The following is a 21,930-nucleotide window of genomic DNA, read 5'->3' as shown; positions in this document are numbered from 1 at the left end:
CCTGGGATTTGATTATTACATCTTTTTTGAGCAACGATAAGTTTGCGCTGTTATTCAAACAAATCCGAAAGTCAGACACTTTTAGCTCAATTTGCAACATCCAGCAAACTTTTTCCTCCAACAAAGTTATTACAAAATTGAGTGAAAGCGTTCAAATCATGAATATTGAAGTGTGACGTGGATCCCACAAAACTCGTACCCCTCTCACCTTTTCGGAAACATGTATCTGTGGAGGACTGGCCGACAGAAACATTTAGGAGAGAGAGAAGCCCCCTCAGGGATCAGGAGTCACACCAGCACCAATTTCTCTCTCCACTTTCTACTTTCACTCTCCCCTGTGCTACAACCACTCCTCTCGGATTTAACTAAAGCACACACACACATCACTCCTAGTTTATTGGTTACAGACACTGGCACTCACACTTCACGTGCATACATACATGTCTTCTTTCCTCTTCTGGAAGGTGGGACACGTTATGGGTAAAAAATTCTAAAGAGGAATTGAAAATACAAGAAACAAAGCAAAATCTCATAAAATTCAACAAGCTTGCTCCTCCTCGTCATTTGCGAAAACTTTACAGCCAGAAAGAGGGGCATAAAGACAACACTAAAAATTTGTAACTGAGCCTTGTATGAGGATTCAATAGTGCTTGTTGTACGGCCTGGTTGTGTCAAAATAGGAAACAGTTAGACCGTAAGTAGTAGATATGATATGTGTATATGTGTGCTTTTCTGCTTGAAATTCAATAACACAGACACACTCTTTCACTAAAATTTCCACTTGCGAAAACACGTCTATAAGAAATTAAAGGGTAAAAGGAGAAGATGAATCCCTTTCACTGTCGCAGTTTTGCCAGCCTTCCTCATCTCATATTAATTTCATACCGAATTTGAGCTGCAAGAACGGTTTTACGGCTTGAACATGTATGAACAAGAAGATGTCATGATACCATAAAAGAGGATGGATACTACATGTGTCATGTTCTTGGCCATCGAGGTGGTAAACTTGGACCAAATTTCTCCCCCTCGGATGGATGGAAGAAATTACTCAACAATTTAATGACCAAGAGAATTAATTACCTTTTTTTATGGAAAATGCGACATGATTTCCACCAATTAAATTATATTGCATTCGCATAATCTTTGTGCAATCCTACCCCCCACCCAAAACTGACTAAAGACGCAACGTCTATCCTCGTCTTCTTGTCACTCAAAAAAATCTGATCTAAAATTCAATTCGCGAAATAATAAAATATCTCATTCAGGTAAGTGCTACCTCCAGTCAGTGGGCCATCAAGATGTTGTAACTCTCTTTCTCTTTCTGAGAGGTTTGAAATAACAACCATCGCCGTGGTCGTCATAAAGCTCAAGAAACATGAATTCGACAAGCAATAACAATTTTGTCTTGTGAAACACCAGGCAAAATATTCTCGCTCTCTCTCTCTTTGTGAAGTGGCCAATTTCAAGATTTAACGGCCTTTCGCAAATAAAACCATGTGGATGTTATGTAGAATTGTGGAAATTATATTTTATCATCCGCCCAAGTTTCTGATTTGCGAAACAATCATCAAACGTAACATCACAGGGACAACGTGCTGTGTAATTTGAATCCCTCTGACACAATACTTTGTCCCATATGTAATTTCCCCTTTCACTGGTCGGATGGGTAGTGAATGAATAGAGGACAAATCACGATCCAAAAGAACGAGGAAAATTATTAATTCGCATTGAAACAGCGACAATTGAACCATCTATGATCTCATATTTTGGAACTCGCAAAAACTTCCTTTATTCCCATCTTCACTAAATTATAAGCAGCTCGTATCCAGTCAGCTTAAGAAATTTGATGCCTTTGATCTTTTCTTGTACATCCTTCGAGCACCTATCCATGTACTTATTGTACATCACGTCTTTTTAATAGTTAATAAGACACGTCCAAATTACACATAATAATACACATAATTAAGGCACGGGTACGGTTACTTTCTCCTTTCAATTACACAAAATTCGGCCCAATTGAGCTTTCCACCGTAATAATAATGAACGATAATACTATACTAATGCGTAATAATCCTAAAAAAGCATATTCTTCGACCGAACTTACCTGATGATGATGATGATCCCTTTACCAAATATTTTATACGCCGCCACCGCAGTCGTTGGAGACGGAGAAAGTAGGTGCGTGGGTGGTGGGCGACCGAATGGTTAAAAATATGAAAGACAAACGACCAAGAAATTTTCTCCAACGACGACGAAAGATATCTCCTTATCGATACTCAGTCAGTACTAAAAGTGGACACTGTCTTTCTCCCAATTTTGCGTCTTTTTCGTAAAAATATATCCTTTCACTACGTCCCGTTAGTAGTTCTCGTTCAACTTTGTAACTTTTTTTAAAAACTTTAAGCAATTAAAGACTAGGAAGAGGAGATTCTATTATCGTGCTGAACATTTCCAACGAGTCATCAGTTAAAATCTGAAATAGAAAAAAAATATTTATTTATTTAGATTATTCCTAAAATAATTTTTGGCGTTAAAGTCTCGCAAAAATTACGTTTACTTCCTCTACTTTCTCCAGACTAATGAACTCCTTAATAAGGCTATGATTTGATTTGGAGTTATAAAAATTTGTCATGTATTATAATCTTCTAAAGAATTTTGAGAGTGAGGCCACGAAGTAGACTGTAGAGCAGTGTGGGCCAGCGAGTACAAAAGGTAGGATATTATGTGATGTCAGTGTACCACGGCCACCATCTTGGTGAAACCATTCCTGATCCTCCTTGCAGAGGAGCAAGGAAGGTTTCACAAAATAAAGGCAGAGAGCAGATATGTTAACAGGAAGCCAGCTTATATTTCTGCTGCTGGCACCACTTTTATGCTAAAGTGCAGCCAGGAATCTCTATATCATTCACTACCTGATTAATGAACTTGATATAATACAGGGGCCAATAATTGCAGAAAACATTCGGCTTGAGTGGACGCTTCATTCGAATGAAAATTGTGGTAGAAACGATATTTATGGAATGTTATTAGATTTCAGGCTCGATTATGAGCGAGCTTTGCCCAGCTTTATTCACTACCTGAAACCCATGCATTTTCACAGTATTGAAAACAGCACATGGAAATTCATTTCATTAGAGGTATGAGAATGTATGAAGGAAATATTTCAGAGATCAATATAAATATGTCCTTTTTGCATAAATAGCTTATGTATCGACTTTCTTGAAAGATACTTACCATGTATTCACTTTGAATTTAATAATTCATGAGGGACAAAGTCTTGTTTCTCACGTTGCACGTAATAACTGGAAGTTTTATGTGTAATATTTATCAAGATAAAAATTACGTACATGTAATTAGATAAAATTGGCATTGGGCTAACCCACTAAATTATGCTCAAGTTTGTAAATTTAGCTTCAAGCGTCTGCAGGAAACTGAGGAGTTTGTATTAGTTGCATGGCATTATTATCTCAGAATTTTTCGACACAAGGATTACTTATTTCTGGACAGAATTGCCTCAAAATTGACCTTTTTAATGCTTATGAATAACCATGCACATAGAAAGAGAGAACTGAAAACTATAGTCAAATAACCTAATGGTAAAGAGGATTTAGGTTATTTCTTTACCCTTCTTGGAACTTTTGGCCTCAACTGCACTCATTCGCCTCATTCCAGATCTAACAATGTTTCGTAGAATTTATGATTGTTTCTCTCCCATCCACAATCCAGGCGGCATTTGACTCCTCATTACACAAATAAATGATTTTGAGTGACTGGAATTCGAGGACAATTGGAACAATGGAAAGGGGTAGATTTTAATGCACTTGGAGGTAGAAGTCAAGAAATGTTTTGTCTGAAAATTGGAATTTTTAGACCTCTGCATATGCATTTATGTCATCGGACAATTTTTTTACAATAAAAGATAACTCCCTTTCTTTAGAGGACTTGAAACCTACCATTAATGAGGCATTGTGACAAGACAGAGTTATTTATGATGAAGAAAATTTATATATTTTTTTACAGCAGTGTATATTTACATGCATGCGGTTATGTACCAATCTTCCTCGCCTTTGGAGGAGTGCTTCCGTACTTGCCAGTAACCGATTTCGATGCCGTATGTGGTAGTCTCCCATCAGTGGAATTAAATTCTGAAGTGTTTTGACTCCAATGACCACATTTGCGCCCGCCACACCCACTCAAAGGTGCCCAAAAATCGCTTTCACTCCAGCTTTCACTCACTCAAATCCAGGCCAAAAATCCAATTTTGTTCGGATTTTGAAATTTCTTGCACCATTATACTCTCAGATAGTTGTTTTCTTATATCCAACATCTAACTCAACTTTAGGAATTTCTTTCTATTTTTGAAATTTAAAATTCTGAATGAACATTGTTGTAGTAATCAACAACGCAGATTATACCTGCGAAATAATCATCAAAAAAGTTGAGTTAGATGTTGGATATAAGAAAATAACTATCTGGGAGTGTAATGGTGAAAGAAATTTCAAAATAAGATTAAAATTGAATTTTTGGCGTGGATTTGAGTGAGTGAAAGCTGGAGTGAAAGCGTTTTTTGGGCACCTTTGAGTGGGTGTGGCGGGTGCAAATGTGGTCATGGGGTCAAAACACTTCAGGGGTTCAGACTGAACCTTTCAGCACACTCATGGGAGACTACCACATGTCCATAGGGCATCGAAATCGGTTACTGACAAGTACGGAAGCACTCCTCCTTAAGCCTCATTAAAAAAACCCAAAAATATCCCATAGTAAAAGTATCGGTAAGGGGTAAAAATGTGTGCAAGATAATATGCATGAATGGTGACTTAGAACTTGAGACCCAATAATAAAAAACATGGGAGGTTTGCCGAAATGCAATCACTCGTAGCTAAAACTTCATTAAACACACATTTAAATTTCCAAACGAGTTTCAGATTTCCAAGTTTAGACCATGCCCCTTCGAGTTCTGAATTCATTCAAGCTCAAAAATGCACCTTTGTAGGAGCACACAAAACACATAGCCCATTCAGATTGCTACATCCCATGTTTCCATAATACGTAATGTTGTTGTTTATGATGAGGAAGACCGTTTCAAGTTTTTAACCCCATCCGGCATTCTCATACATGCATCCCATCCGAGGTACGAAACCAACTGGAGAAAATCTTGTACTGAGAGAGATGCATTTACAATGCATTTAACGCCGGGTGTGAATCACACAACCGAACCGAACCCGGGGTTGGTTGGTTAGTTTTTGAATGTATGTTCGTATGTACGTATGTATGGGACTTCCTGGTTTGACACGTAATAAGCAATGCCCAAAAGTGGAGCAAAAAAGGTTACGTTCCTCGGTTCTCCGTATAGCGGGAGATACCACGACGCACATCCCCTCCCGTGTTCTCCCATAAGGGATGGAAGAAGATGAACTAGAAATAAAACTGGAATATAGCAGACGCCCTCAATCTACATCTGCTGGATGGATCCTACCCACCAAAACTGAAACCCTATATATACCTTTGGCCCAAATAGGGAGGAAAAGTTGCTTTAACATCGGTTGACTCGTGCCATTTCCGTTTCTGTTATGTTACCACCAACCAACCAGCAGTATATAGAACTTGCATTCGAAAATGCCATGAAATGTGCTAAATAGTGGTGCACACTGTGTTCAAGTCTTGATTTGATCTGTCGATGATAAACTTTTTAACCAAACTACGGTAAACATCAAGATTCAAGTGCAAGGAAGCAAACCGACTTGGTGGTGCATCGCAGCATCACATACTCTCTCAAATCGCGTCATCACATTCAGACTGACTTAAGGTTGAAAGATCATCTATCTTATCAAAAGAGAGAGAGAGGAGAGGAGAACATGCAGCAGAGCAATTATTTTAACCGAGTGACGTGACTTTACAAAACAACATTTAAGCCATAACATCTGTGAGGAGGAAACAATAGCAGACACATTTTCATTCGCTCTCTGATCTGCGAGATCGTCGTGTCATTATCATCCCACAAAAATATATTATTATTAAAAAGCAATAAAGATACGTGTACATAACTTGTGCCCAATTCTCATTTCAGAAAAGTGAGTCGTTTTCACTTTAATACAGATTACACTAATTTCAGTCGAGTTGAAAAAATTGTGTGGTGAAACTGTTTCCAATTGTGTGAGTGCTAAAATGATACAAAACGTGGCATCTTATTTTAATAGAATTATTTAATTGTAAGTGATCGTTGGAATATAAACGGAATCATTCTCCAGTAAAATAAGTAAGTTGCAAGAATTTACAGATTCACAAGTTGGATTTTGTTACTTCTAATTTTCAAGCATTTTATACACAGGTCTGCATTTGTAAGTGTTGTACGGAATGCACTTAGATTAGAGAAAAACGAGCAAAAAATTTCAAAGAGGCCAGAAAATTAAAAAAAAGTTCAAAATACATTTCCTATTCTGGTGTGTGGTGGCTAAAAATAATTTTACAATCAATACCATCCTTCCAAAAAGAGGTTGCATTACTAGCGTGCCAGGAGGAATGTTCAACATCTTTGGTGACTGGTGGGATTTGTGAAGGATTTACATTTTTTATGACAGAATATCCAGTCTCAAAAAATATTGAGTAATTGAATCTTTCAATTTAAGCCATGTTTGTCGTTTGTCTATTAATAAGTCAACGCTTGTGAAAAGTGATTACCAAACTCCATGAATCATGGAACTTTCCGAATCCTGAGATTTTTTCTCATTACTCAATCTTAAATTTTCTCCAGTGTGGATATATTGCATTCATTAAATTGACAGTTAGGCTTACTTCATATTTCTCCACCGGTTAATTCATCCATCTCCATAAGATGGTTTTCAGTAGGTCTAAAAATGAGTAACGGATGACCACCACACCTGCTTTGTACCAATGCTGGCACGTTGTGACTGCAAACCCGCTCATTTTTGCATATTCTCTGACTCATCTCCATCCAACTAATCATGCCTCACACCTAGATTACGTAGTTGGCGAATTTGCACTACATGCACAGTTCTGCTTAACACCCACATGATGATGTCTCTTTGTCTCCGTTTTGCTTAAGGCCATTTTAGCACAACATCATCATCATCGTCGTCTTCACATGAGTCACAATCACATTTGACCATTCGAAAAATGACTCTTATTTGTGACGCATTAAAATAGTTTAATGTCTTCTCGGGTTATGATTTATAAATATTTTCTCAATTGCAAATCTAGTAACAAGAGGAGCCTGTGTAGTACATAAAGTAAAGTGTGGGTAGACGAGATATTTATTATTGTGTGCAGTATACTCGTCGTCGTTCTGAATAAACTGTTTAGCCAACAAGTCTGCAAATTCTCATGTTTCATATCTTGCTTAGAGAGGAAAAACAGATCATCGGCAGTCACTCGTCTCCAAACTAAAATACTTATGATGTCATCCCGGAATTAGTCAAAGTTTCGAATAATGGTCACATTTAACATATAAAGTCACTCATCCGTCCATCGAAAAAAACGAGAATGTAAACATTGGGGAGAGGACAGCTATAGGACATGCTATAGGGGATGGAATGTAGCATACCATGCACAGTAAAATCTATATTGCGTCCATTGTGTATTACAATTATTATGAGCGGAAATGTTCTGCTATCAGAAAACAATGCTTCCCAAAATCTAAAATACAGCCTGACACCCAATTCTTATTATGTATTGGTAGGTATTACTATTTATGTATATAAATAACTTTGGAAATGCGGATTTTTTTTAGATTTTTATTTAAATTTGTGTCATAGTTCAAACGTTAATATAAACACATCATAATAATCGGATCCTCTTGATAAATACTCTCATGAATTATCATTTCTTTTTTATGTTCATCCTGTGTCATACAATATCAATTGTATGAAAATGCATATTGTGCAATCTCCTGGTCTAGTTAAGCTAACACATTTCTGAGCTTTGCACATGGAAAGTCGCATGCATATAATTGTTCTGGGATACTTTTTGGAAACTTATAAAGATTTAAGCAACAAGGTTATTACATGCAAAATTTTAATTGCTCTCTAATTGAGCTTACACATACATGCATATACTTTGTCATGCCGGGTTCCGTTCAGTTTGCCGAATCATGATTAATTATTACAGAGTTCAAGGGTAACGCATGAGTGTGAATAAGTTGGATTTGGGACAGCATTGAATTATTCTAACGGAAATGTGAGTTAGTCCAATTAAGGGCACTTGAGTGGTCGGTATTAAATATTTATATTATTTATATCCCACCGTGAATAAAGGCCTCTCACCTCACAACATGTCTGTGGCAGCATTTTTAGCACACATATTTTGGAAATCATGAATAACAATTCCCTTACTCAGCCCCCAATCTACACATTTTACTGTCTGCAATATGATACTTATGCCATCATAGCGTGCGGCCTTGTTTCGAAATATACACAATTTAATCAATTTACTAACTCCCAACAGAAAGCATAACACCGTTGTAGTCAGGCAATTTTGTGCCAGCATTTATTTGCTAGGTTTCTTCCCTCATAAATACGTGCAACGATATTTATATCAAAATTGGCGTGAATTTAAAAAAATTGCTTGTAAAAAAAACAAGAAACATTTCAAAGTAGTAATTGATTTTTAAACTTTTGTCTATGTACGTATCGATTTATCAATCATCATTACATTACATTAGCAGTGCAATTTTGTAAGTTTGTCGATCCGCACTTATTGATTTTGCTTATTTTTGCAGGAGTCACTAAAAGTCTGGTCTGGGAAAAGTCTATTCAATCAAATTTCCAGTGCAATTCCGGGTGCGAACGGAGGAAACATTGCTCTCACCTGCTTCTTCTGTTGCTTAGAAAATAATTAATTAAAAATATATTATTATTATTATTAATTGAAGTCCACGTTGACCACGTCCTTCAATGCCGAGCAGCACAATGGACACCATGTATAAAGGTGAGCGAATTAATCAAGATATTTGCAGATGCATATTCAAATTCATGAAAACCTTGGTCTTGGTCTTGTGATATTCATAGAATTCGTAAAACTTTTAATGTTGAAAGTTTATACTTGAAACTTTTACTTGATAGACGAGCAAATCGTGATGACGACAAAGAACAAGACGGAGAAGTCGACCACGATCGCGATGGAGAGGCGACGAGTGGATTCCGTGGACGCAAACAAGGTCCATATCGCGGGTGGGAATCACACCGGGATTATTATCAACAAACAGATAACCAACGGAGCTGGTAAGAAGATGCTTGTTTAGTTTACATTATTATTTACCATCTCATCACATTCACTCATCTTTATTAAATGTTATGATGTATGCTCATGACGAATCGTCTCCTTTTGTAGACGTAGACCATTCCGCCCCTCAGTTGTCCCTTGAGTTCAAAGTCTTTCTGATTAATGCAACAACTCAGAAGCACATGTTGGAGTCTCGACAGTTGCGATTCTGGTTCAAGGATGAATTTCCCATATCGGATCGTGCAAAGTATGCTCAAGGTAGGGTAGCAAATATAAAATAGTTCAAAAATTCAATGGTAACAAAATTCTGATGTATTTTCTCGTTATTTGTCAAGAGTTTTTCAAAGAGCTGGTCAGCCCCACGGAATTTCCAAGAGGTAGGTTCACATTACCACATTCGATTGGAATTTGAAAGCAGTAGTGGTGGTATTTCAAAGCTGTTTGAAATTATTATGCTGCTCTTCCCTTCATATCGTAGATTACGTCGGGTTTATCATGAAAATCATGAAACTCATGCAAGTTCGATACGTGTACTTGAGAAAAGTAGAAATCGAGCTTAGGCAGTTGGAAGAAACGGATCGGCCTCCAGAGCGACCTAGTAAGTTCAGTATTTATGATAATGACCTGAAGCCTAAGAAATATAATATTTGATGAATGGATGAATGATTCAGTTTTTCAGTTCATATTTTATTTTTGTTAGCTTATTTTGACTATATTTTGCAAGTTGTTGGAAAGTGGGCGAGGGCTTTATAATTTATTTATCCTTCTCTCATTATTATTGTAACAGCAGATCGCCGTGCTATTCTCATTTCATTAGAAAAATCCTCTAGTCAAAGAAAAGGTTGGCAATTTTTTTAGTTTGAGAGTTTGTCATTATCAAAATTACGTTGTGGGCGTTATATTAACAGGTAGATAAAGAATAACTTTTGCACAAAGTATTGATTACTGTAGCGTAATAATGAACTGTAACAGTAATAAGCTAATTATTATTATATTATATTGTTGCTGATGATGCGATGATTAGATGCCTGCATGATAAAGTTTACCTTTTAAACAGTAGAACAAATTAGACTATATTAATGTTGTTATTTTGTCATTTGTTAACAAGATTTGATTGAATTTGATTTGATGTTGGGTGATTATCCAATCGAAATTAGATAATTTACTTATTTTTCGTTATTAATAGTGTCCGCAGATGATGCAGCCCATGCTGGAAGAGTAGAAGCTACAGAAGAAAAGCTTCTCGAGATGATTGAATCCTCCTACCCAAATCCTTTGACACTTCAAGATATTTCCAGGCAAATTGCTCAATATTTTATTTAAATTACTGAATATGTTTTCAAAAGGGTCTATAATTTTATGCCTACTCTAATTCATGTCATTCAATCACAGGCAAACAACAAGTGGAGAAGATGAAATTAGATGCCATCTTAGTGTTCTTCAGTCCAAGGGATTGATCAAAGCGTTAGATAATAATGCTTTCACTCGAGTCGTGCAGAATGAAACGACCGTAAAAGTACGTACTATAATATAACATGACGGTTTCTATTGTGATTGCTTTCGAGGAAATGAATATAGCTCTATATAAGACACTTGTGTATGTAAAATGTTTCTTCCACAGATTGTTAAGCAAATGCCAAAAATGGTAAAAGCAAAGCAACCCACAATTGCCATCATTACAGCACAATACTGCGAGAAATTGGCTGTCGATGCTATGATTGAAAATCAGGAAACATTTGTTAGATATACCACTGTGGGTGAGTATACCATATCTAATCATTTTGGTTATGGTACATACAATTTAAATTTTTCTTTTCAATCTGTCGATACAATATATATGTAAATATATATATATTTAAATATATGTTCATATTATAGGCGAATCTAACGTATATACTTTGGGAAATATGGGAGCTCACCGAGTCGTTTCAACAAAGCTCCCAAGCGTTGGCCATACTCGTGAAGCAATAATTGCTGCAGGGAACACTACGACGAGACTTTTGGGTAATTATCTGATCGAATTAAGTTGATATTTGAACACTAACATATCTAACAGAGGTTCTTTTCGTTTGTAGGAACATTCCAGAAAGTAGATTACGTATTCTTAATCGGTGTTGGAGGTGGCGTTCCACATTTTACTGATTACAATAAGCATGTCCGCTTGGGGGATGTTGTTGTTTCCACTCAAACTGAAAATCAACAGTAAGTAATGCATGCAAAAATTTACAACATGTTTGTACTAAATTTCGTTCAAATCCATTAGATTTGTTTACCTGCACTGCGATAAAGCCACCGAAAAATCATCAGGCGGATTAGAGTTTGAAACTCGAGGATGGATTCCATCTAGCCTTATCCTGCAAGAAATCGCATCTCAAATTCAAGCTGAGGTAAAATATTTTTGCATAGCTATTTTTGCTGGCTATACAAGTACCAGTATGATTATGTTATGTCTACTACTTGGATGTGAATATCCAATATTTATTACCATATATATAATAATAATAGGGTGAGGAAGAATGGGCTCAATATGCCGAGATGGGGTTGGACATTTTAAACGAACAAGAAGCAGATTTTGCCAGACCACCACCCATGTCGGACAAATTGTACATGGCAATCGGCGAGAAAGATGTGATCGAGGTCGCCCATCCTACTCCATCTTACAATGAGCCCAGGCGAATAATGGAGTCAAGAGTGCATTTGGGACCTGTAGCTTCCGGTCGACAAGTGGCGAGAGATGACCACTTACGACAAGAATTGGCTGCTCGACTTGGAATCCTAGCATTTGATTCCGAGTTTGATTCTGTCTTGGAAAGTGTGATTGGAAATCGACGAGACGCTTTTGTCGTTATTCGAGGCATTGCGGATTACAAGGTTATTTAATATAATTAATAAAAGTATGACCAATTTCGAGACATTGTCGATAACATTTCCTGTTGATTGTTTATAGGACGGAACAAGAAGAAGAGATTGGCAACCTCATTCGGCCCTGCTTGCAGCTGCATTTGCAAAAGCAATTATCAGTCGCATGGATCCTCCTACGGACGACTAATTGGCTAAGTCGTTTCAAATGTGGAATCCTTATTTTACTATTATAAAAATTTAAGTAGAAAATTAGACAAAACGCGTTCCAGTAGATCCTAGCTACATTTATTTAATAATAACAACTCGCTAAAAATTACAATACATATGTAATTGCTATACTCTATGTATATGTATATATATATATCTAATCTTAAAAACAGCACGGTATTAAGTTCCCATCTGTATCAACAAAATTTTATAATCTCTACAAATGTCACTAGGTACTTGTTCTGATTTTGAGAAATACCTGCCAAACAAATTACAAGTAAACAAGCCATTCTGTCATCTCATCGTCGTACGACTCGGTAGATTATGTAGATATATTCACACAATACTTAAATATTATACATGTAGAACAGAGCAGTTACCAATTTATGAGCTACAAGCACCACAGTCACAGAATCTCTTCTAGTGCACAAAAAACTATTGACAGCAACAGTTATACTCAAGTGTTATAACCACTCATATTCAATTTGTGGATCTTTAGTTTAAAATTTTACGCTTTGATATTTCTAGTCAAATGAGCAGAAACACTGGCATTCGAAGAGATCAGTATACCATGCTAAATAATAATTCTCGTTTTTAATCGCCATTTAATTCCGTTTCAATTAGTTAGCCAGGTGAATTATATTGAAGAGAAAAAACAATTTACAGCTCTTTTTTTTTACTGCTCTCATCTACTTACCGACTTTTCTTAGTCAAGCATTTTTTAAAAGAATTGTAGCACTCAAAAGATGAAAAATTCTGATATGCATTTAATGATGATGATGTAGCTCTATTTTACATGAGACTGTCACTACCTGCAAGAGAAATTATTTAATAATTATCTAAATCTAAAACTATGTATTTAAACTACAAATTCCAGAAAAAATGGTGTCTCTTATACATTAATCGTGTTATCATTCCTGTTTCATTCTTCTCTTCTCCACAAATTGTATTCTCGTACGGATAGAAAACAAAATGCCAAGAACATACAACGATCTGATATATGCATATAAATATATTATATTACAGTCATAATAGTCAGTAGTACAGTGAGAAAGACATATATTTATAAGTCATCATTTATTGTTGCATTTGTAGCTTAATAATAGTAACGCTATTCTTAGGACATGATCCACATGTTCCATACAACAGTGCCGATCTGAATATTAATACATATTATTTAAATAAGTAGGAACACTTAGTGCTCACACCAAAACTTGCCCATGATTATTACTAATAAACAAATAACACTAAATACTAGTTGGCAAATATATGGTTGACCTTGCCTCTTAGTCAGAATATTGTTACACGGAGTTTTAATTTTACAATACTGACCCTGACCTGCCTCACAAACCTGAGACCTTATTACTGCATCACAGGAGCTGCTTCAAGAAGAAAAGTTAATTCTGGGAATGAAAGAGGAAGAAGCGTCGACACGATTGAAATTGGAGTCTAGCTAATAGAAAAGTTCATTTACCTTTAAAATTAAGTCACTATTATTTAAAGTTAGGTTGGTTAGATCTGCTGATTTGAATGTGCATTTGAGAGGAACCTATATATATTCTACAACGGGAGTGTTATTACATACTCATGACATGAATAGAATAATTGTCACTTTAACCCTGTTGTCGGTTAATATGTTGTTGCAGTGTGTGTTTGTGAGTAAATATTCTAACTATTATTATTAAAATATATATATGTATGCCTTACACACATGTGGCATGCGTATTTGCAAAGTATTGCTTCCAAATTGAAATGCTGAACTGATATTGTTTACGTTACATGTAGTTCGGAATAGTAGGTCGCATACATATTTCTATTCACATTCATCCATAGAGCATTCATCACATATTTATTTGCATTTAAAAGCCCAGCACGACTAAATAGCATCGTTAATTGAATTTGCTTTCTCATCCGAGCATTGTGTTGCTTAATTCGATTAAATTATGAAAAGTTGAAATATCAAGTCAATCAATAATTGCGGGGTTTTGGACAAGGAGTTTGACATGGTCAATTAACAGTACCAAAGCCAAAATCATGTTATTGTACTTATACGTATGGTTTTGACAACATAAATGTATCATTATAATTCGTACGCGTACATATATATTTAATTTATTCGATTTGCTAATTGCGTTTAAACAATAAAACAAGAATGTTGGAACTTTGTTTGTCTCATGTTAATGTCATTCCAGGCTTTGCTTTGGATCATGATGTCCCCACCAAGAGAAATTTAGCTCATGGCATCCATTTCATTTGCTATCGCTTAATAAATATGTACATAGTTTTCCCCACCCACCAGAGAACCACATAAATGCATGGATGGACAATAATTTAATTCCTCATGATTATGTTACACCAGGCTCGTGGTTTTAGTATACATTTGTAGTTGCATAATTAGTATCCCATTGTAGGACACACACGCTAATTAATCATATTCTGACTAATAAATAATGGACATTCAATATTTTATTTTTATGCTGGGATAAATACTTATTGACCAAGAGCCAATAATAAACATGTTGATGAGCTGTTATGAGCGTACATAAATTGAAAGGATCATCATTCCGACTATATTTTGAGCCGTTTGATTTACTTTTGTATAGCCCATTAACTTTTTAATGTCACCAAAAGGAAAACAATCAAAGGAAAAAAAGGCCTCCAAAGAAAAGCTATCATGCTCCCAAGTGGGAGGACTTTTTCTGCTCAAGTTGGCATGATTGGCTTCAATAAAAAGTCAATAACCCACCAAACCATCAAGATCAGCGAATGAATGAGTGCAAATTTTTTCGTAAAAAAACGAGAATGAAATTGTGATAACTTTGCTTTGCTTATGTACAGTCACATCATCCACCACCACATCACTCACCTACATCCATCCATCTATATTCCTGTGTATATTACTTTGTGTAACGGATCGAATAAGGGTTAAATAAGCTGAGATTATCCATTATAATGCACATTTTCCTTTTCTAATTACCACCAGAGTGGATTTAAGAAATCACTCAGCCCTACCACGCCATACTCGCTCCATGCTGATGAAAATATCTTTGTCATACAAAGTTTCTTGCCATGTTTGCTCTTTTATTCTAATCGCTTTAAAACTTTGATCGTGATACAGAGATGCGTTTCTTTTCCACCTCTGCAATCTACTTGCGGAGTAAAAAAAGACTCAAATAAGTAAAGCAGCAACAACCTCACCAATTCTCTCATTTAACCAAGCACGCCAAAAACAACTAGAGCTAATTCAATTCACTCATCCCATCATAATAAGTGTATACATACATACGTGCATGCATATATGTCTTGACGTATATTATGTATTACCACCAAAACTAACTTAACTGCTGCTGCTGCTACTTGCGAGGCCTGTGGGATCATTACATATGAACCAGTAATAGCAGTGCATGCATATACACAAGTCCCATAATAATAATAATGGTGTAAGCTCAATTTCAACTTCTCTGTTGTGTTTAATACGTAATGAAAGAGCAGCATTACGACCTCTGACTGAGCCTTCTTCCTTCACATCGCAAGAGTCATTTTCGTTTCCAATTTCCACCATCGTGTAGCAATTCAAGAACCAAACTTTGTTATTATGATGATATGCTGGTTGAGATACAATGCCATAGTCTCTCTCTACCTATGAGTATTATTACTCACCACTTGTGATGCGATACGCCTGGTTACCTTCTCATGCTTACCTTTTACCTTACCTGCCTGCCGCATAACACCATTCATCTGATCAATGCAAACCATTGATTTATAATGAAATGAGTGTGCATGCATATCACAGGGGTCTGTGCCCTTTAAGGAGAGGAAATAAGTCGCCAAGACCATTGCTACTACTTGAGCGTAAAGTGTATCGCTCTTCTCACCTTTTTATAAAATGTGTGTGTGTGCATGTGCTGTTTCTTGGTTTCAAGTACCCCCAACTTCTTTTTGCACTGTACATCCATCCATTCATTATTGTTCTGTCAATTCCTCAAAACTTTTTGTGCCAACAACTCTAATGAGAGTTAGTAGAAGTACCACTGATAACTATGCCAAAACCGTTTCTGTGTGAAATGTCTCTCTCGATGACTGACACAAGACGAAGGATGAAGCACATTTAATATGCTAGTTCTTCATATGTTGTTCTTATACATATGCTAAATTGACACCATACGCGTCCTATGTCATCGACACTACTAAACCACTAGCACAGAGCTTAGCTTCGCAACATATTGTGTCCATGAAGGAGAGCGAATAAATAATATGAATCAAGTTATGAAACCCAGAGAAGAGAAGAGGTTGTTGCTGCTGCTGTGAATTAATTCAAGTGTTGCAGTTTTATGTATCAGACTGACAAATTTAGGCGACTTATATTCTGAGAGAGGGAATTATAGCAAGGCTTAAAGCTTCACTACTTGACAAGCAAACCTCTCTCTGCTGCCGTAATAAAGTGCATTAGCGTCCAAGTTAAAATCATTTCGCTTGACGCTTCTTCCGTATAAAATATGACGATGGATGGTGGTGCTGTGGTGGGACCATTATTATTAGGACCTGCCCAAAACCCACTTGTGCAAGTGCAACCGAAACTACCACCAACTTAAACAAAGTGCAAATTTATATTTGCATCGTTAAAAACAAGCAAATAAGCAGTGAGGACAATGTTAGCACGTATGTATTACTTGCAAATTTGCCATTGAAATTCTCAACGTATGATGATGAGAGGTTTTAAAAAAACGGGCTTTTGCATATCATCATAACCACCAGAGAATTATATACATATTTATACATTTTCCTCAGCAATGTATAAACCAAACTGTCAATTGAACACGATATTTTACCATTTTCATGAAATACATATATATTCCTAAAACTGTTTTTTAAGCATATATATTGCACTATCATCCCTGCTGCTTTCGAAATGTGCATGTTTTGTGAGCATTTACAGTCATCTCGCCTTTGAGAGAGGGGAAACCAGTTATAACGGAGATTCCAGTTCACTCCCATGTCATGTCCACGCATTTTATTTGTTGTTTCCATTCCAGTTTTATTATAGTCATCTGAAATTGCCTGGTTTTCGAGTTGCTGTGTAGCTGGTTAAAGTGCTGAACGAGGCTTCAAGTCCAATCCAGTCAGAAGGACGAAACACTTTGCAGTTTAGGAGAGATGAAGAAAATAAACTCTCTGCCGTGACTTATTTCGTCGTCCCAGTTGGGTCCTATGTGCTACCACATTACTTACTTCACTGAGACTGAGTGAGAGGAGATGGCGAGATGATGAGAAAGAGATAAGTAATGACAACAAGAAAGCACCAAAATAATAATCAAACAACTCCAACGACATGCATACCTCGCCATTGTCAACCTGCTGCTCCTGCTCCTGCTGCTAATCCAGCAAATTCAATGACTTATCAAAAGGGGATAAAATGATGTTAATAAAACCTTGCGAGTACAGTATGCAAATAGCTCTGCGGCACAATACTTAATAAAGCAAAGTTGGATGAATATCGTGTTAAAATTAAAAAGCCAGTTACTATGCACCAGCATGTTTGCAAATAATTCCGACGTAAGCAATCCAACTTTAACCACCACCACCACCAACGCCACCACATTTAGAATGAAGAATCCTTGGCTGGTTGGATGCACTTGATTATTATTTTATCCTCTGAATCTGGACACACTCCCACAGATTGGAGAAAAATGCTTGATCTAAATAATTTATTTTTATTACATAAAGTTGGCTACAAATTTGCATCCAAGTTTGAATACGAGTTTGATTAATAAATTGTGCAATTAGATTATTAAATAAATACTTTTAGATTGAAATGGGTCTACATATACACAAGCATCGTTTTTCTATCCTCTTATTATAATAAACTCTGACATTCGCATGGAAGATTGCCATTCGCTTTTCTTCTCTTGAAAATAATAAAAAAAGTCAAGTCTTTTATCCTTCTTCTTCTTCATCTAACTCTGTCAGATCTCAATTCGTACTCATCCATCCTTACAAATTGTAAGTTGCAAGTGCGTTGTAATTTGGTCATTGTGCAAAAGTGAAGTAAGATTTTTTTTCAATCATCCCCGTCCATCCTAAATGCACTACCTTTACATACAGCATATTGCTCCCTAGCGTCGACATGGCAGAATAAATATATGGTGGAAAATGGGATATATGTCCATATACATATACCAAGTTAAACCACCTCGCACAGGATTTTGGGCATATGCACATCTGCATATACTCGTCGTCGTCGTCGTCGTCGTCGTAATAAGTCGCCTGCTGTTTCATCTTCATGTGAAAGGATGTTATATGTGTGTGTATATATTGCACATGCAGGTACTGGGAGCTTTTCTCCTTCGTTTGCCTGCCTGATATGTGTGCTGCCTATTTTAACCTGTCACTCGATTGTGCACAAAAATTAATTGGTTTTCTTCCTCCCTACATAAAATACGACCTCATTTAAATTTGCGAATATTGGCATATTTGGCCATGTCAGAGGATAGCTTATTAAGACATATATCCCCCATAATCCTGACGAGGTGACCATTATGTCATTGTAAATTGTGTGTATGTTTATGAGATTACTTTTTGGCAGTAGGTATACAATGGTGGTTGGTAGGTATTTCGCGAGTCCAGGATGGCAACATAGACGCCGGACTTGTTTGTTTGTGCACTTTATACGTGTTCTCTCATCTCGCAATATTCTTCTGCGGTGGTGGGTGGGATAAAGTTGTGAAGGAGTTTGTGTGTTCTTTCTCTCTCTCTCCATGGTCTCGGTAATCTTGTGTAAGCTTGGACTTTCACTCATTTTCAGAACTTAGCCATCCGTCGGTTCCGCGTACTTTGTTGTGGGTGTTTTTTTAGAGAATGAATGCGGCTCATTAGAGAGAAAACGCGTTGAATTATCCAGAGACATTATATGACAAAGTAACCAATGTTTTGGGGTTAGAGGTGCCACTACGTCGTATAAATATGCACATATACATAGAATATGGCTTTAGAACAATAAAGAGCGATTGATGCTTAAAATAATGGCCTTTGACATCCGTATTACTTTAGAGTCCATGCAACTATATGTATCTACATACGTAGATAGATATTACGTATTATGGGAGTAAATAAGTCACTAACTGACCTAGTAGTGGAGGAAGCAGTTATTATGAGCATGGCTAAATTTCACTGATAATCTATTGATTGCATAGATTGAATAATATTTCATTCGCTCCGTCCGACGACCCAGCGTTGAGATGTAGTCTTGGCCGAAGGTTAATCAGAGACGAACTTAAAAGTTGTTAAAAGTAGCCCCATTTGTTGATAACAGACCCAAGGACAAAGGAGAAGCAGAGAGATACCAACCAGCCATAGGCAGGCAGCACTAACTAGCTAACCAAGTTACTAACTTACTACCCTTTATGTAATACATACGACAACAAACAGATAATACTACAGCGTTGGATGGAGAACAATAATAATAATAATATCTGTGTTGGGTGAACTCTTATTAAACTGCCCCGTCCGTACCCACTGCAAATACCACATCGCCATCATGGCACAGTCCACACCGTGATAACATTATTGTGTGTGTGACTTTATAAATGTTGACTTCTCGATTCGATTGTTTGCTCAGTGATGATTTGATACCCGATGCTGAGTACACCTTCCATATGCCCATAAGTAATGTAATAAGATTGGCTAAATGCAATAACACTGGCTTGAGAGAGGAATAAATATGTGTGTACTACGCAGCAGCAGCAGGAGTAACAATGCAGTATCAATGAGACTTTAAGTTGGCGTATCAAATGACAAAATATAAAATGCATCCTGTGTAGTAACAAAAATGTCATTTGTTTAGGAAGTGGATTAAATTCTTTTTGGTCGATAATATTCCTACTTAAATTGAAGTTTGCTTGGTTATATGTACATACATACGTCCAAATTTTATTTAATTGGATGTGCATTATACGTACGTATAGAAATTCACATATTAGATTTCATGCCGCTCTTCTGGCTGGAGAGAGAATGTTGTTCTTCTTCTCCAGGAAAAGAAAGTAATATCTGGATCTGCGTCATTCAATTTGGAGAAGGAAATCTGAACCAACAGTTTGATTTTATTTAACTATGCCCAACATGCCCCACTCAAAATAACAGTTAAAGATAATTATCTCACATTTTGGTGGATTCATTGCCCCATCCAATGAACATATCCCTGTACATGCAGTACATATCTACCTGCATGTAAAAACCTATCAAGCTTTACACAGCACCTAATTACCCGAAACATTAATGATTCCCCGCAATCCAATTACTCCCAGGTTATATACTCTGTTGTCTGTGCGAGATTGTGGACCTTACCACATTGCTGCATGGATGAAATTCCAGCTGATTGATTACGGATGATATTGATGCTGATAACAAGAGCATTGATTAGAGTATTAAGTATATCAGCATGTTATCGCATTGATTACAATGGCGTTGCATATCCTTTTCCTCACGTTGCATAATGTTGAATGAGGATAAAAAAGAGACCAAGGAATTATAACCGTGTTCCTCGAGTAGTCGATACGATACTTGGTCCGTAAGGTAAAATGGTTGAGAACAAAGTTTGAGACAAAGTCATATTACCATTACTTCCTTCATTTCTTTCTTGACGATGATGATGATGGTATTCCTCGACCAAGTTTTGCTGTCGTCTCTGTATAGCCTCTCTCTCTCACCCTCAGTTTTCCACATCCATGATGCATCATAGCGTTGTTGCATTGTATTTGTAGCTAAATAACAAACAATTCCGTGGTCTATCTATTACCGGGGTAGTAAGAAAACGCTAGCAAGTACGCAGGATGAGATTACTACTTTGGTAACCAGCCAAACAAGCAGCCAACCTCTATTGTTGCATACTGCTCATAATACTCTCTCAAGTTTTACTCTAAACAATGTAACCCATTTTTATTACTTTTGTCTGTTCCATCCATCCACCAATACAGCAAGATTCAAGTTTGTTCTATTCGCTCGTATTATTGGGAGCGTAAAGTGAGTAAAAGGAAAGAACGACGACGCAATAAACACTTTGTTTAGATGTAATCTTGGAGAGTTATTGTCACTTTTCTCTCTTCTGCTGGATGTCACAAGTCCCCCCACTAATTTTTCAAGACCAATATCAACAAATCTCCCCAGGAGGGACTTGCACACTTTTGGAGGGCATACATACATCCAAATATATTTATATGTACATGCGTGAAATGGTCCCTATATATTCCTGCCAAGAATAGGATGCACACATGAGATGCGAGGAAAAGGCACATGCAAAAGGGAAGACATGAGGAGCTTCAACTTGACTTTATGGGTTAACAAGACTACGAGACGGCTTGATGCGTTGCGTTGTTATTGTTGCAGATGGGAGAGGTTGATTCAGTGTCGGACGGAGGATCGTGATATTGAAATGAATGTGAGAGAGCCTGAATTAATTCCATAGACGCATTTTAGTTCAGTTCAGTGCATATCTTCTTCTTCTTGGCTGTCTTCTTGGGTGAAGAAATGAATTCTGCTGATGGCGATCTATCCGCTGCTGCTGCTGCATATGTACGACCACTGCTGCTAACTAACAACCGACGACCTATACACTTTTGACTTTCGTTTCGC

General features: G+C 36.8%; 1 protein-coding gene across 1 annotated transcript; it reads left to right on the top strand.

Annotated features, from left to right (window-relative positions):
• The first annotated feature begins 5,396 nt into the window (after positions 1 to 5,396).
• LOC110851533 lies at positions 5,397 to 14,468 on the top strand. The gene is made up of 15 exons (XM_022099351.2): positions 5,397 to 6,256; positions 8,735 to 8,795; positions 8,888 to 8,943; positions 9,078 to 9,236; positions 9,346 to 9,495; positions 9,573 to 9,614; positions 9,716 to 9,835; positions 10,424 to 10,535; positions 10,630 to 10,753; positions 10,859 to 10,994; positions 11,116 to 11,241; positions 11,313 to 11,439; positions 11,501 to 11,624; positions 11,743 to 12,108; positions 12,185 to 14,468. Exons 3-15 carry the CDS (start codon positions 8,910 to 8,912, stop codon positions 12,284 to 12,286), a joined length of 1,722 nt encoding a protein of 573 aa, XP_021955043.1. The 5' UTR covers positions 5,397 to 6,256; positions 8,735 to 8,795; positions 8,888 to 8,909; the 3' UTR covers positions 12,287 to 14,468.
• The last annotated feature ends 7,462 nt before the right edge of the window (positions 14,469 to 21,930 follow it).

The sequence above is a fragment of the Folsomia candida genome, unplaced genomic scaffold (assembly GCF_002217175.1).
Source record: "Folsomia candida strain VU population unplaced genomic scaffold, ASM221717v1 Fcan01_Sc006, whole genome shotgun sequence".
NCBI lineage: Eukaryota > Metazoa > Arthropoda > Collembola > Entomobryomorpha > Isotomidae > Folsomia > Folsomia candida.
This window is presented reverse-complemented; position numbering and strand designations above follow the sequence as displayed.